Source organism: Hypomesus transpacificus, unplaced genomic scaffold, assembly GCF_021917145.1.
Source record: "Hypomesus transpacificus isolate Combined female unplaced genomic scaffold, fHypTra1 scaffold_160, whole genome shotgun sequence".
Classification (NCBI taxonomy): domain Eukaryota; kingdom Metazoa; phylum Chordata; class Actinopteri; order Osmeriformes; family Osmeridae; genus Hypomesus; species Hypomesus transpacificus.
In genome coordinates, this window is record NW_025813725.1 from 197,267 (window position 1) to 223,110 (window position 25,844).

General features: G+C 41.8%; 6 protein-coding genes across 6 annotated transcripts; all 6 read right to left on the reverse strand.

Moving 5' to 3' along the window:
- Positions 1-1,545: 1,545 nt before the first annotated feature.
- LOC124488982 (protocadherin alpha-8-like) lies at positions 1,546-4,061 on the reverse strand. Its single transcript, XM_047051582.1, has one exon. It carries the CDS (start codon positions 3,965-3,967, stop codon positions 1,595-1,597), a length of 2,373 nt encoding a protein of 790 aa, XP_046907538.1. The 5' UTR covers positions 3,968-4,061; the 3' UTR covers positions 1,546-1,594.
- Positions 4,062-7,980: 3,919 nt separating this feature from the next.
- On the reverse strand, positions 7,981-10,350 carry LOC124488983 (protocadherin alpha-8-like). The gene has a single exon (XM_047051583.1). It carries the CDS (start codon positions 10,348-10,350, stop codon positions 7,981-7,983), a length of 2,370 nt encoding a protein of 789 aa, XP_046907539.1.
- A 1,917-nt stretch (positions 10,351-12,267) lies between these two features.
- On the reverse strand, positions 12,268-14,143 carry LOC124488986 (protocadherin alpha-8-like). Its single transcript, XM_047051585.1, has one exon. It carries the CDS (start codon positions 13,846-13,848, stop codon positions 12,556-12,558), a length of 1,293 nt encoding a protein of 430 aa, XP_046907541.1. The 5' UTR covers positions 13,849-14,143; the 3' UTR covers positions 12,268-12,555.
- Positions 14,144-15,789: 1,646 nt separating this feature from the next.
- LOC124489002 (protocadherin alpha-3-like) lies at positions 15,790-19,259 on the reverse strand. Its single transcript, XM_047051600.1, has 2 exons — positions 16,896-19,259; positions 15,790-15,840 (listed from the first exon to the last, which is right to left on the reverse strand). The coding sequence occupies exons 1-2, from the start codon at positions 19,257-19,259 to the stop codon at positions 15,790-15,792; spliced, it is 2,415 nt and encodes an 804-aa protein (XP_046907556.1).
- An 853-nt stretch (positions 19,260-20,112) lies between these two features.
- On the reverse strand, positions 20,113-22,565 carry LOC124488985 (protocadherin alpha-8-like). The gene has a single exon (XM_047051584.1). It carries the CDS (start codon positions 22,468-22,470, stop codon positions 20,113-20,115), a length of 2,358 nt encoding a protein of 785 aa, XP_046907540.1. The 5' UTR covers positions 22,471-22,565.
- A 13-nt stretch (positions 22,566-22,578) lies between these two features.
- On the reverse strand, positions 22,579-25,594 carry LOC124489003 (protocadherin alpha-7-like). Its single transcript, XM_047051601.1, has 3 exons — positions 23,229-25,594; positions 22,840-22,896; positions 22,579-22,594 (listed from the first exon to the last, which is right to left on the reverse strand). The coding sequence occupies exons 1-3, from the start codon at positions 25,592-25,594 to the stop codon at positions 22,579-22,581; spliced, it is 2,439 nt and encodes an 812-aa protein (XP_046907557.1).
- Positions 25,595-25,844: the final 250 nt, after the last annotated feature.

The window sequence follows — 25,844 nt, forward strand, 5'->3', positions numbered from 1 at the left end:
TCCTCCTTCAGCCGTCCTTTCATGAGGAAGATATGGGCGGAATTGTTTCACCATATCGTCTTTTAGGCTCGTATATGTGGCAAACGCATGCTGTACTGTAGCAGAGAAACGTGACGTGACCCAGTTGTGTAAATATATACATATCTATCTCATGTGATTTATCTCATTACGAATTCATAATTTGTTGGCATTTCCAGTGCCTTCTGTGTGTAAGCGATCTGCTGCACGAATTAGAATGAGCTACTGACATTATCGTATCATTATACTGTTTTTGATTATAAAAGGTAAACCCATTTTCGTTAAATACTGATTAAACGATTGCAGTCCACAAAAAGGCACGTCCCCTCCCCCTCCCTTCCGTCTACATCTTTCACTCTCTCTTCCCGTTACTGAGACCAATGCAAGCACGCGAGGCTTTCCGACATGCGGTTGAGATGCAGCCATTCTGCTACTGCGTTGCTATGGGCAACACATCGTCGCTTAGAGACTCAGCCCCGCACCATGCATGTCATACATGGAATGGGCGTGAAACATAACGGAGTCTCCTTGGTGATATTTTATAAAAAAACAGTTTGCCAAAATCGCATCAATGGAAACTAGTTTACATAACGCTTATTCGTTTGGTGAAAGATGCCTGATTTTCGTCAATGGTGTAGCGTCCCCAACCCCTTAATAGTAAATAATGAATGGCAGTCGATATGTGCACCCCACCCACCCTAGCAACAGTGAAGGGATGTGAGTCACCATGCACCAGCACCTCTCTCTCCAGGATTCAAGTGGGAGCGTATGCAGGCCTGCACCATCACATACATCTAGGTCTCTCCATCACACAGAGAGCTCTACCCTCCATCCTGCCATTCACACACCATCCCTGTGCATGCTAGTCTCAACTACAGGCCTACAATAATCTTGTTTGTCCTCTAACCTGAAATTGTCAGAGCTGGTAGCCATGGCATGAGACCAACTGGATTAAGAAATCAGCCGAAATAACTATGCCAGTTGACAGTCTGCAAGGGCTTTATTGGGGAGAAAGAAATACCTGACTATTAGTAATTCAAATATCCAATATAATAAATAGGATTCAGGCAAATGCTAGGCCTAATTGATTGTAACGTTGTGTCCTAATCTTCATACAAATTAGATTTCTGTGAGAGCATGGACCCGCTCATGTAGGCCCAAGGGCTCAGAGCAGTGTGTTCTATCCTAATATACTTGTACATTCTAAATAAACATGCATTCCCCTTGGAAAATGAACTACAACTATAACTTGATTAAAAGGCCAGGCTTAACCAAGTGACACAAACAGGAACAGCTCATCCTTGTCAAATTAGTTATAACATGACACCATTTTAACTTCTGCACGCCAACAAGTTGCTTATTGAGACAAACATTTGTAATAGCCACTATTTTTATCGCTTAATATGTTGTCACTTTTTAATGGGGCAAGTCTAAGACAGTAGGCAAAAGAAAAATACAACTTTTGCCTGCATATTGATTAGAGACCTTATGACATTTAATGCCACGATATAGAAAATATATCGAACAGGTAGGAACAATAGGTTCACAATGTTTTGTTCACAGTTTTACACCCTGCTCAGCTCCTTCTTACCTCTCCAGATGCACGACTCCTGTGATCCGGGACCACCAGAGTATTCCCATTACTGCCCGGGACTATAGTTGAACCTATACTCATTCTGGGTCCTACTAACATGTACCGTTTGTCTCCGGATCTGTACTGGATGCTGTGGCAAAGTGTTCCGTCGTAGTTTGTGTCTTGTAAATACTTGGGGGAATAGTCTGGTGTTTTAGAACACTGCATAACAACTAACACAATGATGCTGACCAGAAAAAGAGTTGAAACTGACCCCAGAGTGATGATCAAATAAAATGTCACATTGGTCTCATCATCTACTTTGACTGAACTTTTAACATCAGAAGCAGCAAAAGCCTCTTTGGGCTCCACTGCGTTGATGATCACAGTAGCTGTTGCTGAGAGTGAAACGTTCCCATTGTCTTTGACCAGTATGACCAGTTTATGTTCAGCCTCGTCTGTCTCTGTGAAGGACCGAAGTGTCCTTATCTGTCCTGTATAGCGGTCCAGAGAAAACATACTGTGGTCACTAACTTCCTGCAGTGAAAACAACAACCAGCCGTTATATCCTATGTCTGCGTCATAGGCTCTCACTTTAGTCACCAAATGTCCTGCGTTCACATTGCGGGGAATCTCCTCCACACCTTCAGCAGAACCGTTAGCGCTGACTGGATACAAGATCACTGGAGCGTTGTCGTTCTGATCCAGAAGGAACACATTCACTGTGACGTTGCTTTTTAGCGACGGAGTTCCAGAGTCTTTAGCCACAACTTGGAACTGGAATGTTTTCATTGTTTCAAAATCAAACCTTTTTAACGCCATTATTTCTCCGTTTTCAGAGTTCACGTTGAGAAACGATGCTAAATTATTCTCCTCACCTCTGACTATATTATAGGAAACCTGTGCGTTTTCATTCTCATCACAATCTGTTGCACTCACGCTAAACAACCTGGCTGCTGGTTCGTTATTTTCTGTTATATAGAAAGTATAGGGGCTCATTGAAAACTTTGGACTGTTATCATTCACATCTGATATGGTGACGCTGATAGTCTTTTCGGATGACAAGGCTGGTTGTCCTGCGTCTTTCGCAACTATTGTTACGTCATACTGGGATTGTTTCTCCCTATCCAGAGGTGACTTGGTAACTACAGAATACATGTTATCCTGTAAAGATGGCGTTAACATGAAAGGGACATCCTCACTGATAGAACAGATAACTTTCCCATTGAGACCAGAGTCTAAATCGTTAACACTGATTAACGCTACTGTTGTTCCTGGTCGGGAATTCTCGGCAACTATGCTGGAAAATGATGTTATCTCTATCTCAGGTGCGTTGTCATTAAGATCAACTATCTTTATGATGACACTTTTATCAGCAGTCAATGGAGCTGATCCTTTGTCGGATGCCTGGATATCTATTGCGTAACGATCTTTTACTTCAAAATCTATCAGCCCTTTAACAACTATTTCTCCTGTGTTTGTATTAATGTCAAAAAGTTGACGTAACTTACTATTCACATTGTTGCCAAATGAGTATATGACCTCGCCGTTTGAACCGTCATCCAAATCAGTGGCGTTGACTTGCACCACTGTTGTCCCAATAGGAGAATTTTCATCGAGCGTCACTATATATGAATCCTGGGTGAACACTGGCATATTATCATTCACATCTAATACCTCCACTATTATGTCGACAGTCCCTGACCGAGTCGGTTTGCCTCCATCAATGGCTGTGATCAGTAATTTATGAGTCTTCTTAGTTTCTTTATCGAGGGTTTTTTGTAAACGTAAGATTGGGAGTTTACCATTCTCACCTCTATCCTGAACCTCTAAACGAAAATGTTCGTTATGACTGAGTTTGTACTGTTGAATAGAATTAATGCCACTGTCAGGATCGCGCGCGGCTTGAAGCTGGAACAGGGCTCCGGGTAATGCAGATTCAGAAATTTCCAACCGTATCTCCTTTTCAGAGAAGCTGGGAGAATGGTCGTTTACGTCAAGCACTTCAACAGAAACATAGTGGATCTCTAGTGGGTTTTCTAACACTGTTTTAAGGTGTATCAAACAAACGCTGATTTCCTCACATACCTCCTCTCTATCTATTTTTTGGTTTACATAGAGAATGCCATCGTTCTGATTCACCTGGAAGAGGGGCTCAGTCGATCCAGCTACGATTCTAAATCCCCTCTGATGCAAGGTGCTCGGATCTATACCCAAATCCTTAGCCATATTTCCCACGACAGTTCCTTCCTTCAACTCCTCAGAGATCGAGTATCTTATCTGAGCCGAAGAGCCGTTCCACGACAGAACCAAAGCCACGAGGAATAGGACCCACTGTTGTCGCTCCCGCCATGAAACGCATCCTCTTTGTTCCATATTTGATGGGAAAAATAATAATCCACAGAAAGTTGTCCAGGCTATACCTTAATGGACCTTACTAATAACATTCCAAAATATATGAAATAATCATGACGCAAAAACGTTTTTTGCTGTTAGTTTACGAAAGAAATTGCTCTTCAATGCTCGCTACGAATCCTTTCAGTGTTGAATTATTACACCAGCAATGAAGTGCTGTCGTATTGCTGACGAAAGGCTGTCCAAAAAAAGGCGTTGTTCTACTAGTGCACTGACACCACGCGATCCCTTCTCACATTGCAGGAGTTCAGCTATATTCGAGTGGCATTTCCCATTAGAGGACATTTCCCTTTACAATACATTTCCCATCGGAGGACATTTCCCATTAGAGGACTGAAATATGTCTAATGAGCTGGCATAAATATATCACACAACCTAATTTGGGGTACAACACACTGATTAACCAAACTGTTCTAATAGAAACAATGGGTATCCTTCCAGAAAGCAAAATATGTCATTCAATTGTCAAAAATTCCATCGTGACAAAGAATTGTAGTTTATTGCATCCAACCAATTATTCAAACATTAACAATTCTCAAGAAATTCCTTCATAATATCAGTACCACAGAGCTGGACAGCGACGAGTCCTGGTGCTGTTATGTTACACGGCCCCCGTTGAAAAGAGCAATGAGAGCGAACTGACCCAATCAAACTGTAAGCTTCAGTTTTACGATTCAACACAAACTAATATGTAAGCATATTCAATGACATATCCATGAAAACAAGAATTTCTGATGACTGAAGAAACAGTCAAAACTCTAAATGTAGCAAGCTTACCTCTCCAGACGCACGCCTCTTGTGATCGGGGACTACCAGAGTATTCCCATTGATGCCCGGGACTAGAGTGGAACTGGGTCCAACTAACATGTATCGTTTGTCTCCAGATCTGTACTGGATGCTGTGGCACAGTGTCCCGTCATAGTTCGTGTCTTGTAAATACTTGGGGGAAAAGTCTGGGGTTTTAGAACATTGCATTACTATCAGCATGATGATGCTGACCAGGAAAAGTATGGACACTGACCCCAAAGTGATGATCAAATAGAATGTAACATTGTTCTCATCTTCGTCTCTGACTGAACTTTTAACATCAGAAGCTGCAAAAGCCTCTTTGGGCTCAACTACGTTGATGATCACAGTAGCTGTTGCTGAGAGTGAAACGTTCCCATTGTCTTTGACCAGTATGACCAGTTTATGTTCAGCCTCGTCTGTCTCTGTAAAGGACCGAAGTGTCCTTATCTGTCCTGTGTAGCGGTCTAGAGAAAATAGACTGTGGTCACTAACTTCCTGCAGTGAAAACAACATCCAGCCGTTGTATCCTATATCTGTGTCATAGGCTCTCACTTTAGTCACCAAATGTCCTGCGTTCACATTGCGTGGAATCTCCTCCACACCTTTAGCAGAACCGTTAGCGCTGACAGGATACAAGATCACTGGAGCGTTGTCGTTCTGATCCAGCAGGAACACATTCACAGTGACGTTGCTGCTTAGCGACGGAGTTCCAGAGTCTGTAGCCACAACTTGGAATTGGAATGTTTTGATTGTTTCAAAGTCAAAACTTTTCAACGCCAATATTTCTCCGTTTTCTGAGTTGACGTTCAGAAAAGAAGCTAAAGTGTTACCTTCCCCACCATCTCTCAGAATGTTATAAGAAACATGTGCATTTTCATTATCGTCCCTATCAGATGCACTAACAGTAAACAACTTTAAACCTGGCTCGTTATTTTCTGTAATATAGAAAGTATAGGGGCTCAGTGAAAACACTGGCCTGTTATCATTCACATCTGATACAGTGACGCTGATAATATTTACAGATGACAAGGCTGGCTGTCCTGCGTCTTTTGCAACTATTGTTACGTCATACTGAGATTGTTTCTCCCTATCCAGAGGTGACTTGGTAACAACAGAGTACATGTTATGCTGTAAAGATGGCGTTAACGTGAAAGGGACATCCTCACTGATAAAACAGATAATTTTCCCGTTGAGACCGGAATCTAAATCATTAACACTAATTAACGCCACTGTAGTTCCGGGTCTTGAATCTTCGGGCACTGTATTTGAAAATGAGGTCACTTCAATTTCAGGGGCATTATCGTTGAGATCAACTACTTTTATAATAACGCTTTTCTCAACGTTTAATGGAACTTGTCCTTTATCAGATGCCTGTATATCTATTGCATAATGATCTTTCAACTCAAAGTCTATTTGCCCTTTGACAAGTATTTCACCTGTGTTGACATCTACATCAAAAAGCCTACGTAAGTTATCATTTACATCGCTGCCAAAAGAATAAATGACTTCACCATTTACACCATCGTCTAAATCGGTGGCATTTACTCGTATAACTGTTGTGCCAATGGGAGAATTTTCATTAAGCATGACCGAATATGAATCTTGAGTGAAAACAGGCATGTTATCATTTACGTCTAAAACCTCCACAATTATGTTGGCTGTCCCAGACCGTGCAGGTTTGCCTCCATCAATGGCCGTAAGCAGCAACCTATGGCTTCCCTTGGTTTCCTTATCTAGGGGCTTCTGTAAATGTAAAAAGGGAATTTTACCATATTCACCTCGATCTTTAACTTCCAAACGAAAATGATCGTTATGGCTGAGTTTGTACTGTTGAATGGAATAAATGCCACCGTCTGGGTCGCGCGCAGCTTGAAGCTGAAACCGCGCTCCGGGTGAGGCAGATTCTGAAATCTCTAAACGTTTCTCCTTCTCAGGGAAGCTGGGTGAGTGGTCGTTCACATCAAGCACCTCCACAGTAACATAGTGGATCTCCAGTGGATTTTCAAGCACGGTTTTTAGGTTTATCAAACATGTGTTGCTGTCCTTGCAGACCTCTTCTCTGTCAATTTTTAGATTGACGTACAACATACCATCGTTTTTATTCACCTGCAACATGGGCTCGGTTGACCCATACACGATTCTAAATCCTCTCTGTTTCAAGGTGCTCAGATCTAGTCCCAAATCCTTCGCTATATTACCCACGACAGTTCCTTCTTTCAACTCCTCAGAAATTGAGTATCGTATTTGCGCCGAAGCCCCGCTCCACAACGAAATCAAAGCAACTATGAAGGCGACCCATTGCCGTCGCTCCCTCCGATCACAGCATCCTCTTTGTTCCATGTCAAATGATAGAAATATGAATAGTCCATAGGCTACTATATAATATAGTCTTGTTTGACCATGGCCACTTTATCCAACATAATCTAAAACAGGACAAATGATTCTTATCCGCAACAATGTGAAATACGATCGTGATATCCTCCAGATTCACTGACCATTTACAGACGACTAGATGCTATTGAAGGGTTGGACGCAAATGTATGACGAAAGACTTGTTCTTGAAAGCGTTATTGTTTTCATGCACTGACACCACAGGATTCCTAACCACATTGCAGGAGGCTGTTCCTTCTAACATAATATTCCACCGACCAGAATTAACTTTCCCTTGAAAAAAGTTACAAATACAAACACAAAATGACTCAAAGTATAGTATGTGTTTCAAAAAAAAAGAACAGACGGTTGGCTATGTTTCATAATCTGGGTTGTACTCCACAAATGTGTTTCCTGATAGACAATGAACAGAAGGCCACCTAAATACTTATTAAGTACTCCTGTGTGTAAACAAATGGTGCTGTTTCATCGAACGTTCGGATGAAATGCTACATTTCAATGAACAGCTATTTACGAAGGAGCTCCATTTCAGCACAATGGACAGCGACAAGTCCATACAAACGTGACCTTAACGGAAGGACAGTGATTGTAACTGAAAAACACGCTTCCTGCAAGAGTTCAAGACTCGTCGATCAAGGTGGTCTATATTGTAATTAAACAACGACATTCAAAATCATAATAAGAAACTACAATAAGTGGATTGATGCAATGTAGATAGACGTATGGCATTTTCTTCTTTTATCAAAAGCTTTATTTAAAACAACATAACAAGAAGGCGAGTTATAGTTTGCATATCAGCTTACCTCTCCAGACGCACGCCTCCTGTGATCGGCGACCACCAGAGTATTCCCATTACTGCCCGGGACTATAGTAGAACCTATACTCATTCTGGGTCCTACCAACATGTACCGTTTGTCTCCGGATCTGTACTGGATGCTGTGGCACAGTGTCCCGTCATAGTTCGTCTCTTGTAAATACTTGGATGAATAATCTGGTGTTTTAGAACACTGCATTACAATCAACACGATGATGCTGACCAGGAAAAGAGTGGACACTGACCCCAAAGTGATGATCAAATAAAATGTAACATGGTTCTCATCTTCCTCGTTGACAGAGCTTTTAACATCAGAAGCAGCAAAAGCCTCTTTGGCCTCCACTGCGTTGATGATCACAGTAGCTGTTGCTGAGAATGAAACGTTCCCATTGTCTTTGACCAGTATGACCAGTTTATGTTCAGGCTCGTCTGTCTCTGTGAATGGCCGAAGTGTCCTTATCTGTCCTGTGTAGCGGTCCAGAGAAAAGAGACTGTGGTCACTAACTTCCTGCAGTGAAAACAACAACCAGCCGTTATATCCTACATCTGCGTCATAGGCTCTCACTTTAGTCACCAAATGACCTGCGTTCACATTGCGGGGAATCTCCTCCACACTTTCAGCAGAACCGTTAGCGTTGACTGGATACAAGATCACTGGAGCGTTGTCGTTCTGATCCAGAAGGAACACATTCACTGTGACATTGCTGCTTAGCGACGGAGTTCCAGAGTCTGTAGCCATAACTTGGAACTGGAATGTTTTGATCGTTTCAAAGTCAAAACTTTTTAACGCCAATATTTCTCCGTTTTCAGAGTTCACGTTAAGAAACGATGATAATTCATTCTCTACTCCATCTCTGACTACATTATAGGAAACCTGTGCGTTTTCATTTTCATCGTGATCAGAAGCACTCACGCTAAATACCCTAGCTCCGGGCTCGTTATTTTCTGTAATATAGAAAGTATAGGGGCTCATAGAAAACTCTGGACTGTTATCATTCACATCTGATACAGTGACGCTGATAGTCTTTACAGATGACAAGGCTGGTTGTCCTGCGTCTTTAGCAACTATTGTTAAGTCATACTGGGATTGTTTCTCCCTATCCAGAGATGACTTGGTAACTACAGAGTACATGTTATACTGTAAAGATGGCGTCAACGTGAAAGGGACATCCTCACTGATGGAACAGATAACTTTCCCATTTAGGTCAGAGTCTAAATCGTTAACACTGATTAATGCTACTGTAGTTCCGGGTTTTGAATCTTCAGAAACTGCGCTGGAAAATGACGTCACTTCAATTTCAGGTGCGTTGTCATTGAGATCTACAACTTTTATTATAACGCTTTTGTCTGCAGTTAATGGAACGGGTCCCCTGTCGGATGCCTGGATATCTATTGCATATCGATCTTTCATTTCAAAGTCAATTATCCCTTTTACAACTATTTCACCTGTATTGATGTCAACGTTGAAAAGTCGACGTATGTTATCACTTACGTCACTGCTAAAAGAATAAATGACCTCACCATTTACACCATCGTCTAAATCGGTTGCATTTACTCGTAATACTGTTGTGCCAATGGGAGAATTTTCATTAAGCGTGACCGAATATGAATCCTGAGTGAAAACAGGCATGTTATCATTTACGTCTAAAACCTCCACAATTATGTTGGCTGTCCCAGACCGTGCAGGTTTGCCTCCATCAATGGCTGTAAGCAGCAACCTATGGCTTTTTCTGGTTTCCTTATCTAGTGGCTTCTGTAAATGCAAAAATATAATTTTGCCATCCTCTCCTCGATCTTTTACTTCTAAACGAAAATGATCGTTTTGGCTCAGTTTATACTGTTGGACAGAAAACAGGCTGCCGTCTGGGTCGCGCGCAGCTTGGAGCTGAAACCTCGCTCCGGGTGAAGCTGATTCTGAAATCTCCAACCGTTTCTCTTTCTCAGGGAAGATGGGCGAGTGATCGTTCACATCAAGCACTTCCACTGCAACATAATGGATCTCCAGTGGATTTTCAAGGACGGTTTTTAGGTTAATTAAACATGTGTTGCTGTCCTTGCAGACCTCTTCTCTGTCAATTTTTTGATTGACGTACAACATTCCATCGTTTTGATTCACCTGAAACAGGGGCTCGGTTGACCCATACACGATTCTAAATCCTCTCTGTTTCAAGGTGTTCAGATTTAATCCCAAATCCTTCGCTATATTCCCCACGTTAGTTCCATCCTTCACCTCCTCAGAGATCGAGTATCTTATCTGCGCCGAAGCACCGCTCCACAACAAAACCAAAGCAACTATGAAGGCGACCCACTGCCGTCTCTCCCTCCGTTCACCGCGTCCTCTTTGTTCCATGTCAAATGATAGAAATATGAATAGTCCATATAGGGTACTATAAAATATCGTCCGGTTTGACCATGGACACTTTATCCATCATCATCTAAAACAGGCCAACTGATTCTCATGCGCAAGAATGTGAAATACGATCGTGATATCCTCCAGACTCACCGATCATCTACAGTCGACTATGCTAGCGAAGGGGTTGTACTCAATGTATGACGAAAGATTTGTTCTTGAGAGCGTTATTGTTTTCATGCACTGACACCACGCGATTCCTAACCACATTGCAGGACGCTGTTCCTTCTAAGAGAATATTCCACTGACCCAAACTAATTTTCTCTTGAACATTTTTTGTTTTCAAATACATACACAACATAACAAAGTATATGTGTCTCATAATACACAGAGCAAAATGTTGGCTATGTTTAATAATCCGGGCTGTACTCCACAAATGTATGTGTTTTCTTATAGACGATAAGCAGAAAGCCACCTAAATGCGTATAAAGTACTCCTGTGGGTAAACAAATGGTGCTGTTTCATCTGACTTCTGAATAAACTGCTACGTTTCAAAGAACACCTAAAATGAGCTAAATTTCTGCTCAATTGACAATGACAATTCCAGGTAAACCGTATTATCTTAACGGAGGGACAGTGACTGACACTGAAAAACAGGCTTCTTGCGACATGCTCATCAAGCAAGTATAGGTCTATATTGTATTTAAACAACATTCAAAACCTTAAGTCGAAACAAATACAACAATATGAGGATTGGTTACATGTAGATAGATGGTTTACCTATACATAAGCGGATGGCATTTTTTTTATTTATCAAAAGCTTAACCTAAAACAAATACAAATAATGGGATTTATAGCCTGGAGTTGTTGTATCAGATTACCTCTCCAGACGCACGCCTCCTGTGGTCGGGGACGACCAGAGTATTCCCATTGCTGACCGAAACTATAGACATACTCATTCTGGGTCCCACAAACATTTACCGTTTGTCTCCAGATCTGTACTGGACAATGTGGCAAAGTGTCCCGTCATAGTTTGTGTCTCCAGGGGCGCAAAAGGTGTGTATGCGCTATGTGCGGCGCATTTGGGCGCCGCACCATGGGGGCACCAAAGTGATGGTAAAAATAATAAATAAATCAATATTTTAAATATTTTTTTTGTATTTTCTATATATAGCTGCTGTTGTGCGTTTCTGCATTTCCTCAATGTTATAAAACATTTTAGAACCGCTAGGGTAGGCGCCCTATCTCATAAGATTCTATATATAATTTTGACATCTAGAGGGAGCTAGGGCGCCGTGAGCGCTGAGCTAGCAGGTACGAGTATTGAGTTGTCTATGGAAAATGATGGATTAAACAAAAAAGATGTCAAAATAAAGAGGGAAAAGGAGATGTCATTTCAACGAATGCAACAGCAGTTAAATAAGTGGATGGTGAAAGGCAACAGGTAGGATTTAAAGTGTGACGTCTCGAGCTAGCGTTTGCTAACACTGGGAATGTAGCAGCCAAAATTGGGTGTAAGGCTAGTTTAAAATATGCAAAACCGAGGTTGCAAAACCGAGGTCCAATAAATGACAGAATTCTGGAAAACATAACTAATGCAATAACTCTGGTTTACAATGGAATCATGTATAGATTTGCTACCAAACTTGGTGACATGCAAATATTCATGTTAGCAGACTAGCTAGTGTTTACTAACATGAGCTATAGAGGGGTTGCTTACAGATGAAGTCTGATAAATTCTAATGCCAAATCAAAATAATTTAACTTATTTTGTTATAGGCTATAGGCTAATCTTGCCATTGCGAATAAAAAATGCATTTCTGTATCAAAACCATACATATGTGGGAAATATAACAATTAGCCTATGTTGGACAGTGGGGACCTAGTAAACAAATCAGAACGCACAATTTAACATCCTCATAGTATATGCTCGAATGCCATCAATGATGATTTATTTATTGTAATGAAAATAAAGTACAATAAAAAAGTGGGCTACAATAATGTGGTTGACAGGGGGCAACCAGTGGTGATGAATAGGTTACCACTCTTCACAATTTGGTTGCCACAAATTGTCGAGCCCTAAATATACCTATACATTGGCCTACATATATGATAATGTGTAATTATGGTAGGCCCACAGTGGCTGATATACTTTAAAATACACCTTTATTATTTAAAGCCCATACATGATGATGTCCAACACACTTATTTATTTATTTGGGGGGGGGGGGGGCAAAATTGTTGCTGCATAACCCTCTGACATTGGGTAGTGGCCCCCCTGCGTTGCCCCCCTGCGTCTGGGGTTTTAGAACACTGCATTACAATCAACACAATGAGGATGACCAGGAAAAGAGTTGAAACTGACCCCAAAGTTATGATCAAATAAAATGTATCATTGTCCTCATCATCATCTTTGACTGAGCTTTTAACATAAGAAGCTGCAAACGCCTCTTTGGGCTCCACAGCGTTGATGATTACAGTAGCTGTTGCTGAGAGTGAAACGTTCCCATGATCTTTGACCAGTATGACCAGTTTATATTCAGCCTCGTCTGTCTCTGTGAAGGACCGAAGTGTCCTTATCTCTCCTGTGTAGCGGTCCAGACCAAAGAGACTGTAGTCACTAACTTCCTGCAGTGAAAATAACAACCAGCCGTTATATCCTATATCAGCATCAAAGGCTCTCACTTTAGTCACCAAATGTCCTGCGTTCACATTGTTGGGAATCTCCTCCACACCTTCAGCAGAACCGTTAGTGCTGACAGGATACAAAATCACTGGAGCGTCGTTCTGATCCAGAATGAACACATTCACTGTGACGTTGCTGCTTAGCGACGGAGTTCCAGAGTCTGTAGCCACAACTTGGAAATTAAATGTTTTGTTTGTTTCAAAGTCAAAACTTTTTAACGCCAATATTTCTCCGTTTTCTGAGTTGACGTTGAGAAACGATGATAATTCATCCTCCACTCCATCTCTGACTATGTTAAAGGAAATCTGTGCGTTTTCATTCTCATCGCGATCAGAAGCGCTAACGCTAAAAACCTTGGTTCCTGGTTCGTTATTTTCCGTGATATAGAAAGTATAGGGGCTCATAGAAAACACTGGACTGTTGTCATTCAAGTCTAGTACCTCTACTGCCACGTCATGGATTTCCAGTGGGTTCTCTAGCACTGTTTTTAAATTGATCATGCAAACGCTGCTCTTCTCGCACACCTCCTCCCTGTCTATTTTTTGCTTCACATACAATATGCCGTCTTCCAGATTTACCTCAAATAGAGGATTGGTCGAACTAGACACGATTCTAAAACCTCTATGCTTCAAGGTGCTCGGATCTAGTCCCAAATCATTTGCGACATTCCCAACGACAGTTCCTTCCTTCAACTCCTCAGAGATGGTGTACGTTATCTGCGCAGAAACCCCGCACCACAGCAGACTCAAAGCAACCACGAAAGCGACCCACTGCTGTTGCTCCCTCCGTTCTCCGTATCCCCTTTGTTCCATGGTTGAAGTGTAAAGATAAAAAATCAACAAAACGTCCACTACAAATCGTGTCAACAACCGTTGTTTTTCCACCACGCTACAGGATTTGTATATAGGCCTAAATGGATCCTAAATATAAGCTATAGCCTGTTTAATGGATTTCCACCGGTCCAGCGAAGACCCTAACTGTCCTTTTCAACAGAGCAGAACAGATGCAAGTACAAGAAAGCACAAGGAGTCGTAGCATGCACTACAGCATGGAGTTTACTGAACTTCTGTAAAAAGTCGGGTCACTGCATTACACGAGTATGGTTCCGGGTTCAAAAGCGTTGAATACACAAGCCACCGCTAGTTGGCGCAGTTAACCTACTAACATCTCCCCTTTTAACAGTTTCTTAAAGGCCTTGGCCGGGTTTCCCAGATTCGTTAAGAGCTTCTTTGGAGCATAGAACGCTCCTAAGAAGCTCTTAGCGTTAAGAGCTTCTTAACGAATCTGGGAAACGCAGCCTTTACTGGTTAAGCCCAGCGATAAACGTTTATACAAACCCAGGCACGAAAATATAACTTAAGCTATATGTTCGATCCTCACGAGGGCTTTAACTAGCCATATAACACATTTGCAAGTATTACACAACAACAAACATCTTCTCTAATAAAACATAAAATATTTATTTATCTTTTGGTGTTTAGTGTATGCCGGTTTCCGGTAGACAGGTTGAGTCTCTCTGGGGGTCCTTCCGAAATCCTTCCATGCAATGTTAAACAAGTCCATGCTTACGATTTGCCAAGGCCGCTTAGGAAGTGGGTGTGACATCATTGTCTCTTTTTGCTAGTTGTGAGCAAACTCATTGCATGTAGCACATTGGCCCACAAAGTCCTTGATTTCTCTTTGCATGTTTGGTCAAAGGAGTGTCTGCCAAGCCTGTATGTATCTGTGTGTCCATATGGCTCCAATAAATACGGCGCAGCATTTCTGAATGCAGCTTTTTGGGAATGATAACCCTGTCACTTTTAAAAAGGACCCCATTTTGCATGCTAATTTCATCCCTGAAAGTCCAGTATTCTCTAATAGCGACAGCCGTTTCCCTTCTCTGGTCTGGCCAGCTCTCCAGAACTGCTGAAGTCAGAAGTTGAAGGTGCTCATCCGTCTCTGTGTATTGTTTGATTTTGGCCAAGCATTGTCTTGTAAAACTGAGGTATTCAGCATGTTCTATCAGTTCAGCTTCCAGTTGTGCCTGCTGTGTTACCGAGCATACTGACTGCTGTATGTTAAGCCTGGTCTGAGCTGTCCGGGGGCGTTGTGGCTCTGCTCAGTTTGTCACTCAGATACATTATGGGCCAGGTTTGTATACCACATTCAGGCAGCAGCCCTGAAGAGTGAGCAGCATGCTTTGGAGTCGCTTTAGAGCACTGAGGAGGGGCCTGTTAAATACGGCAATGATTGGTTTGTGGTCTGTTTCTGCAGTCACCTCACCTCTGCCATAAAGGTCATAATGCAATCGTTGACAGGCAAACACTATGCTCAGGCACTCCTTTTCAATTTGAGCACAGTTGCGCTCTGCCGGCGTAAGTGCCCGAGAGGCGAATACCACTGGTTGTCCATCTTGCAAAAGACAGTATCTCAAACCGTTTTGGCTTGAGTCACTCTGCACTGTGACTAGCTTGTTGACATCATAATATTTCAAAACTGGTGCTGCCGACACTAAGCGCTTAGTTTCAGGCACTGCCGCATCATGTTTTGGAAGCCTGTGCCATGGTACTTCGTTGTCCATGAGACGACGAAATGGTTCGCACACCTCACCTGAACTTTAAATTGCTGCTTCTTTAGACTAAGCTTCAGACTGACTTCCTTGCAGTGCTCCATGAGTGCAAGGAGCTTTGTGTCGTGGTCCTTGTTGGCCTCGTTGTTTGAGTCACCACAGCCAACAATCAATATGTCGTCTGCAATTGGCTCCACCCCATCTAGGCCAGCAAACAGCTCATGTTGTTTTCTCTGATAGACGTCCGGCGAGACTGAAATGGCAAAAGGAAGTTCGAGCCAGCGTTTGCGGTCCCACTGAGTCTAGAACGTGGTGAGTAATCTGCTCTCCCTGTTTGAGCTTGCATTGAAGGAATGCCTCACGTGCGACGACCAGTAAGAATATGCGGGCCTCGGGCAGTTTGTAGAGGATATCACCCAGTCTAGGCATGATGTAGTGAGATCTTTTGAGCGCTTTGTTAAGTGGCCGTGGGTCAATACAGATTTTAATCTTATCGGGCTTCTTAACAATCACCATATTACTAATCCAATCAGTAGGCTCTATTACCGAGGTTAGGTGGCCCTCTCTTTCATGTCGATCCAATTCTTCTTTCACAGCTGCTTTGAGGGCTATTGGGACATTGCGTGGCGGGCACTGGACAGGTGTGATGGTCTTATCCAATTCAAAGTGGACCTCATCTGGGAGGGACTCAATGGGTGCGGTGAAAACTTCATTATATCTGCTGATAAGTTGCTTCCTAGTTAGAGAACTTGGAGGCATGCAATTGACTTTGTGCAGATCCTCAGATATAGTGAAGTGCATCAGACCCAGGCATTCACACGTTGAGCCAGACAACAGAGGACATGGTTTGTATCCACAATCTAAAAGTCTAACGGGTAAATAAGTCCCTTTATTGTGCAGTTGTGTTCTGAACAGTCCGAGTGAAGTCATTAACTCACACAGCAACATTTTGTTTATGCCCAAAACATTTTAAGCATAAAATTAACACCTAATTTGAAAGTACACTACGTTATTTAATATTTCTAATCATTAAAACCTAATCACGGATCACGAAACACATTTTCACAAAATAAAGATGACATTTAACGGTTTTATAGACCGTTAAAAAGGAGCCAGGTGACTGAGCGATTACGGAATCGGGCTAGTAAACAGAATGTTGCCGGTTCGATTTCCGGCTGTGCAAAATGATTTGTCCTTGGACAAGGCACTTCACCATACTTGCCTGGGGGGAATGTCCCTGTACTTACTGTAAGTTGCTCTGGATAAGAACGTCTGCTAAATGACTAAGTATAAATGTAAAAAACGTACCTCTCCAGACGCACGCCTCCTGTGATTGGGGACCACCAGAGTATTCCCATTGCTGCCCGGAACTATCGTAGAACCTATACTCATTCTGGGTCCAACTAACATATACCGTTTGTCTCCGGATCTGTACTGGATGCTGTGGCAAAGTGTCCCGTCATAGTTTGTCTCTTGTAAATACTTGGAGGAATATTCTGGGGTTTTAGAACACTGCATTACAATCAACACGATGATGCTGAACAGGAAAAGAGTTGAAACTGACCCTAAAGTGATGATCAAATAGAATGTACCATTGTTCTCATCTTCCTCTTTGACTGAGCTTTTAACATCAGAAGCTGCAAAAGCCTCTTTGGGCTCCACAGCGTTGATGATCACTGTAGCTGTTGCTGAGAGTGAAACGTTCCCATTGTCTTTGACCAGTATGACCAGTTTATGTTCAGCCTCGTCTGTCTCTGTGAAGGACCGAAGTGTCCTTATCTGTCCTGTATAGCGGTCCAGAGAAAAGAGACTGTGGTCACTAACTTCCTGCAGTGAAAACAACATCCAGCCGTTATATCCGATATCTGCGTCATAGGCTCTCACTTTAGTCACCAAATGTCCTGCGTTCACATTTCGGGGAATCTCCTCCAGACCTTCAGCAGAACCGTTACCGTTGACTGGATACAAGATCACTGGAGCGTTGTCGTTCTGATCCAGAATGAACACATTCACTGTGACATTGCTGCTTAGCGCCGGAGTTCCAGAGTCTTTAGCCAAAACTTGGAACTGGAATGTTTTGATTGTTTCAAAGTCAAAACTTTTTAACGCCAATATTTCTCCGTTTTCTGAGTTGATGTTCAGAAAAGAAGCTAATGTGTTATCTTCCCCACCATCTCTCAGAATGTTATAAGAAACATGTGCATTTTCATCCTCGTCCCTATCAGATGCACTGACAGAAAACAACTTTACACCTGGCTCGTTATTTTCTGTAATATAGAATGTATAGGGGCTCAGTGAAAACACTGGACTGTTATCATTCACATCTGATACAGTGACGCTGATAGTCTTCACAGATGACAAGACTGGTTGCCCTGCGTCTTTCGCAACTATTGTTACGTCAAACTGAGATTTGTTCTCCCTATCCAGAGGTGAATTAGTAACCACTGAGTACATGTTATCCTGTAAAGATGGCGTCAACGTGAAAGGGACATCCTCACTGATGGAACAGATTATTTTCCCGTTGAGACCAGAATCTAAATCGTTAACACTGATTAACGCTACTGTAGTTCCTAGACGGGAATTCTCGGCAACTATGCTGGAAAACGATGTTACTTCTATCTCAGGTGCGTTGTCATTAAGATCAACTATCTTTATAATGACACTTTTATCAACAGTAAAGGGGGCCGGTCCCTTGTCGGATGCCTGAATATCTATTGCATAACGATCTTTCAACTCAAAGTCTATTGGCCCTTTGACAAGTATTTCACCTGTCTTGGCGTCTACATCAAAAAGCCTACGTAAGTTATCATTGACATCGCTTCCAAAAGAATAAATGACCTCACCATTTACACCATCATCTAAATCGGTGGCATTTACTCGTATAATTGTAGTGCCAATGGGAGCATTTTCATCAAGCATAACCGAATATGAATCTTGAGTGAAAACAGGTATGTTATCATTTACGTCTAAAACTTCCACAATTATGTTGGCTGTCCCAGACCGTGCAGGTTTTCCTCCATCAAAAGCAGTAAGAAGCAACGTATGGCTTCTCTTGGTTTCCTTATCTAGTGGCTTCTGTAAATGCAAAAACGGAATTTTACCATCCTCACCTCGATCTTTAACTTCTAAACGAAAATGATCGTTATGACTGAGTTTGTACTGTTGAATTGAATACATGCCACCGTCTGGGTCGCGTGCAGCTTGAAGCTGAAAGCGCGCTCCAGGTGAAGATGATTCTGAAATCTCTAAACGTTTCTCCTTCTCAGGGAAGCTGGGTGAGTGGTCGTTCACATCCAGCACCTCCACAGTAACATAGTGGATCTCCAGTGGATTTTCAAGCACTGTTTTTAGGTTTATCAAACAGACGTTGCTTTCCTTGCAAACCTCTTCTCTGTCTATTTTTCGATTCACGTACAGCATACCATCGTTCTGATTCACTTGAAACAGGGGCTCTGTTGATCCAGAAACTATTCTAAATCCTCTCTGTTTCAAGGTGCTCAGATCTAGACCCAAATCCTTCGCTATATTCCCCACGACAGTTCCTTCTTTCAGTTCCTCAGAAATGGAGTATCGTATTTGCGCCGAAGCCCCGCTCCTCAACAAAATGAAAGCAACTAAGATAGCGACCCACTGCCGTCTCTCCCTCCGTTCACCGCATCCTCTTTGTTCCATGTCAAATGATAGAAATATGAATAGTCCATATAGGGTACTATAAAATATCGTCTGGTTTGACCATGGACACTTTATCCAGCATCATCTAAAACAGGACAACTGATTCCTATCTGCAAGAATGTTAAATACGATCACGATATACTCCAAATTGATCGACCATTTACAGACGACTAGATAGTAGCGAAGGGTTGGACTCAAATGTATGACGAAAGATTTTTTCTTGAAAGGGTTATTGTTTTCGTGCACTGACACCACGCGATTCCTAACCACATTGCAGGACGCTGTTCCTTCTAACATAATATTCCACTGACAAGAACTTACTTTCCCTTGAAAAAAGTTACAAATAAATACACAAAATGACTCAAAGTATGTTATGTGTTTTAGAAAATAATTGCAAACTGTTTTCACTGTTTAATAATATTGGCTATACTCCGGAAATATGTGTTTCATGATAGACAATAAACAGAAGAGCACCTAAATACTTATTAAGTACTCCTGTAGGTAAAAAAAAGGTGCTGTTTTATCTGATTTCTGAATAAAATGCTAAATTTTAATGAACACCTGTTTACGAATTAGCTCAATTTCAGCACAATGGACAGCGACATTTCCACACGAAGTACCTTAACGGAGGGACAGTGAAACACGTTTCTAACTATAGTCCACAACCCATCAATCAAGTAGAAGTCTATATTGTAATTAAAAAACGAGATTCAAAAACATAATACAAAACTACGATAAGTAGATTGATGACATGTAGATAGACGTATTACCTACACGAACTTATGTCATTTTCTTAATGTATCAAAAGCTTTATTTAAAACAATAAACACAAATGCGAGTTATAGCTTGTATTTCAGCTTACCTCTCCAGACGCACACCTCCTGTGATCGGGGACCACCAGAGTATTCCCATTACTGCCCGGGACTATAGTAGAACCTATACTCATTCTGGGTCCAACTAACATGTATTGTTTGTCTCCAGATCTGTACTGGATGCTGTGGCACAGTGTTCCATCATAGTTCGTGTCTTGTAAATACTTGGGTGTATAGTCTGGTGTTTTAGAACACTGCATTACAATCAACACGATGATGCTGAACAGGAAAAGAGTTGAAACTGATCCCAAAGTGATTATCAAATAGAATGTAACATTGTTCTCATCTTCCTCTTTGACTGAGCTTTCAACATCAGAAGCAGCAAAAGCCTCTTTGGGCTCCACTGCGTTGATGATTACAGTAGCTGTTGCTGAGAGTGAAACGTTCCCATTGTCTTTGACCAGTATGACCAGTTTATGTTCAGCTTCGTCTGTCTCTGTGAAGGACCGAAGTGTCCTTATCTGTCCTGTGTAGCGGTCCAGAGAAAAGAGACTGTGGTCACTTACTTCCTGTAGTGAAAACAACAACCAGCCGTTATATCCGATATCTGCGTCATAGGCTCTCACTTTAGTCACCAAATGGCCTGCGTTCACATTGCGGGGAATCTCCTCCACACCTTCAGCAGAACCGTTAGCGCTGACCGGATACAAGATCACTGGAGCGTTGTCATTCTGATCCAGAATGAACACATTCACTGTGACGTTGCTGCTTAGCGACGGAGTTCCAGAGTCGGTAGCCAAAACTTGGAACTGGAATGTTTTGATTGTTTCAAAGTCAAACGTTTTAAGCCCCAATATGTCTCCGTTTTCAGAGTTCACGTTGAGAAACGATGTCATTTTATTATCGTCTTCATCTCTGACTATTTGATAGGCAATGTGTGCATTTTCATTCTCATCACGATCAAAAGCACTCAAAGTAAATAGCTTGGCTCCTGGATTGTTATTTTCTGTGATATAGAAAGTATAGGGGCTGAGTGAAAACTCTGGACGGTTATCATTTACATCTGATACAGTGACGCTTATAGTCTTTACAGACGACAATGATGGTTGTCCTGCGTCTTTGGCGACAATTGTTACGTCATACTGAGACTGTTTCTCCCTATCCAGAGGTGACTTTGTAACTACAGAGTACATGTTATTCTGTAAAGATGGTGTTAACGTGAATGGGACATCCTCACTTATAGAACAGATAACTTTCCCATTTAGACCAGAGTCTAAATCACTAACACTGATCAAAGCCACTGTAGATCCTGGTCTGGAGTCCTCTGCAACGGCACTTGAGAAAGACGTCAATTCAATCTCAGGTGCATTGTCGTTTAGATCGACCACTTTAACTATAACGCTTTTGTCTGTTGTCAACGGAGCAGTGCCCTTATCAGATGCCTGTATATCAATTTCGTAGCTATCCTGTACCTCAAAATCAACTTGTCCTTTGACAATTATTTCACCTGTGTTTTTGTTTACATCAAAAAGTGTGCGTAATGTATCGGTCACCAAATTGCCGAATGAGTAAAACACTTCGCCATTTGAACCCTCGTCCACATCTGTGGCATTTACTTGTATAACTGTTGTGCCAGAGGGACAGTTTTCATTTAGAAATACAGAATATGATTCTTTTGTGAAAATAGGCATATTATCATTAATATCTAATACATCAATAATTATTTCCGTAGTTCCCGACCTAGGAGGCTTTCCTCCATCAATGGCTGTGATCAGTAATTTATGATTACTTTTTTCCTCTCTATCTAGTGGTTTAAGAAGATTAAGGATGGGTATTTTCCCATCCCTACCTCTATCTTTGATTTCTAAACGAAAATGCTCATTATTGCTCAGTTTATACTGTTGAATGGAGAAAGGTCCGCCATCGGGGTCACGTGCAGCTTGCAGCTGGTATCTTGCCCCGGGTAAAGCAGATTCTGGAATCTCTAATCGTAATTTTCTCCCAGGAAAACTGGGAGAATGGTCATTTTCGTCTGAGACCTCAACAGCAACATAATGGATTTCTAGTGGGTTTTCTAGCACTGTTTTTAGGTTAATCAAACAAACGCTGGTGTGCTTGCATACCTCCTCCCTGTCTATTTTTCGGTTCACGTACAACAAGCCATCATTTTGATTGACCTGAAACAGAGGCTCAGTTGAGCCCGCTACAATTCTAAATCCTCTCTGTTTCAAGGTGCTGATATCTAGTCCCAAGTCCTTAGCTATATTCCCAACTACAGTCCCTTCCTTCAGCTCCTCAGAAATTGAATACCTTATTTGAGCTGACGCGCTGCTCCAAAGCAGAAACAAAGCAACCATAAAGGCGTTCCATCGCCGTCCCCTGCATCCTCTTTGTTCCATATTTGTTTTTTAAAAACTATCAATAATCCAAAATGGTATATGTAAATAAAGGACGTATGACACTAGAAATAATATCCATTACATTCCCCAAAAAGGATAAAAGACACGTTATCCGCAGAAGCACCTAAAGCATGTCCTTGTCGGTGTATGGTACAAGACCACAATGATCGTATGCAGCCGAAATCATTGGGCAAAGAGGTGGACTCTAAGTATAACAAAATGCTCTGATGTGTTATTCTGTTTTCAGTGACACCATGTGATTCTATCCAACATTGCAGGATGATATTATGTTGAATTAAAAGTGGTTCACTCACTGAAATAATTTACACACTAATCAAAGTTTGTGAAAACGAGCAAATGAAAGTATACAGTATAATGACATCGTGAACATATGTGCATGAATGGTCATTAAAGCTCATTTGCTTTAAGGAAAATGTATAATTGTAAAAACTGACATTGCTGATTACTGTATGAAGTCTTGTTTCAGTTGTTAATTAGCTTAGCACACCCCTCAGCAATGTTGTTACATTACAAAATTTGCACGACGGTAACATGTGGAGAAGATATGTTTTGCGGTTTGCCACATCTGACACCTGTTACATGAAATTACGACGGGTATCAACAAAATATTGAGTCAATTACTTAAGATGTTTGCTTTCTGATCAAAACGTACGTACTCAATCATAAAATACAAAATAAGTTGTTTGCTGAACAAAAAGCTGAGTGGAAATGCAAGCATTGGGAAATATTGCGGTCAGCTTACCTCTCCAGACGCAAGCCTCCTGTGATCGGGAACCACCAGAGTATTCCCATTGCTGCCCGGGACTATAGTAGAACCTATACTCATTCTGGGTCCAACTAACATGTACCGTTTGTCTCCAGATCTGTACTGGATGCTGTGGCACAATGTCCCGTCATAGTTTGTGTCTTGTAAATACTTGGAGGAATAGTCTGCGCTTTTGGAACACTGCATTACAACCAAGACGATGATGCTGACCAGGAAAAGAGTGGAAACCGACCCCAAAGTGATGATCAAATAGAATGTAACATTATTCTCATCATCTTCTTTGACTGAGCTTTTAACATCAGAAGCAGCAAAAGCCTCTTTGGGCTCCACAGCGTTGATGATCACAGTAGTTGTTGCTGAGAGTGAAACGTTCCCATTGTCTTTGACCAGTATGACCAGTTTATGTTCAGCTTCGTCTGTCTCTGTGAAGGACCGAAGTGTCCTTATCTGTCCTGTGTAGCGATCCAGAGAAAAGAGACTGTGGTCACTAACTTCTTGCAGTGAAAACAACAACCAGCCGTTATATCCTACATCTGCGTCATAGGCTCTCACTTTAGTCACCAAATGTCCTGCGTTGACATTGCGTGGAATCTCCCCCACACCTTCAGCAGAACCGTTAGCGCTGACTGGATACAAGATCACTGGAGCGTTGTCGTTCTGATCCAGAAGGAACACATTCACTGTGACGTTGCTGCTTAGCGCCGGAGTTCCAGAGTCAGTTGCTACAACTTGGAACCTAAACGTTTTCAAAGTTTCAAAGTCAAAGCTTTTTAGTGCCAATATATCTCCTTTTTCAGAATTAATGTTAAGAAATGATGCTAATTTATTTCCTTCTCCACCCTCCCTCAAAACTTGATAAGAAATAATTGCATTTTCATTTTCATCGCGGTCAGAGGCGCTCACGCTAAATAGTCTAGCCCCGGGCTCGTTATTTTCAGTTATATAGAAAGTATAGGGATTAAGTGAAAATACAGGACTGTTATCATTCACATCTGATACTGTTACGCAGATAGTCTTTACAGACGTCAAAGCTGGTTGTCCTGCGTCTTTAGCAACTATTGTTACGTCATACTGGGATTGTTTCTCCCTATCCAGAGGTGACTTGGTAACTAAAGAGTACATATTATCTTGTAAAGATGGCGTGAAAGTGAAAGGGACATCCTCACTGATAGAACAGATAACTTTCCCATTGAGACCAGAATCTAAATCATAAACACTGATCAATGCTACCGTCGTTCCAGGTCTGGAATTTTCAGGAATTGCTTTCGAAAATGATGTTACCTCTATCTCGGGATCATTATCGTTCAGATCAACAATTTTCACTGTTATGCTTTTGTCCGCAGTTAGTGGAGCAGAGCCCTTATCAGAGGCCTGTATATCGATTTCGTAGAAATCCTTAGTCTCAAAATCTATTAACCCTATTACAGTTATTTGACCTGTAGTGTCGTCTATGTGAAAAAGCGCATGTATCTGACTGTTGACATTACCAAATGAATATATGACCTGGCCATTTGAACCTTCGTCCAGATCGGTTGCGTTTACTTGTATGACCGCTGTACCAATTGGAGAATTTTCATTTAACATCACCGAATATGATTCTTTTGTGAAAACAGGCATATTATCATTAACATCTAACACTTCCACGACTATCTCAACAGTCCCAGACCTAGGGGGTTTTCCTCCATCTATGGCTGTCAGCAGCAACCTATGGCTGCTCTTAACCTCTCTGTCAAGCGGTCTTTGCAGATTTAGAATAGGAATTTTGCCATCTGTACCACGGTCTTTAACCTCCAAACGAAAATGCTCATTGTGACTCAATTTATATTGCTGTACGGAGTAAACACCTCCGTCTGGATCACGCGCTGGTTGAAGCTGAAATCGTACGCCTGGCAACGCAGACTCAGAAACCTCCAATCGTTTTTCTTTATATGGAAAATGGGGTGAGTGGTCGTTCACGTCTAGCATCTCCACCGCAACATAATGCATTTCTAGTGGGTTTTCTAACACTGTTTTCAGGTTTATAAGACAAACGCTACTTTGTTTGCATACCTGCTCTCTGTCTATCTTTTGCTTCACATGCAGTATGCCATCGTTCTGATTGACCTCAAATAGAGGATTGGGCAAACTAGACACAATTCTAAATCCTCTCTGTTTCAAGGTGCTCAGATCTAGTCCCAAATCCTTCGCTACGTTACCCACGACAGTTCCCTCCTTCAGCTCTTCAGAGATGGAGTATCTTATTTGCGCCGAAGCTCCGCTCCACCATAGAAGCGATGCAAACATGAAGGCCACCCATTGCCGTAGCTCCCTCCGTTCCCCGTATTTTCTTTGTTCCATAGTCGAAATATAAGACAAATAATCCACAAAACGTCAACTACAGCTCACTGGTCAATAACCGTTTATCCATTTCTCCAGGATAAGAAAACTAGTTTATTAGTAGATCGTTTGATAGCCAGTAGGCAATAATGTATTTAAACGCGTTCTCCGATGAGCTCAACCGTCCCCCTGAACGGAGAATAACCACCACTAAAAGGGGCGGGCACAAAACAATGACAATGAGATCTTTTTTTAAATGCTTTTGCAGTTC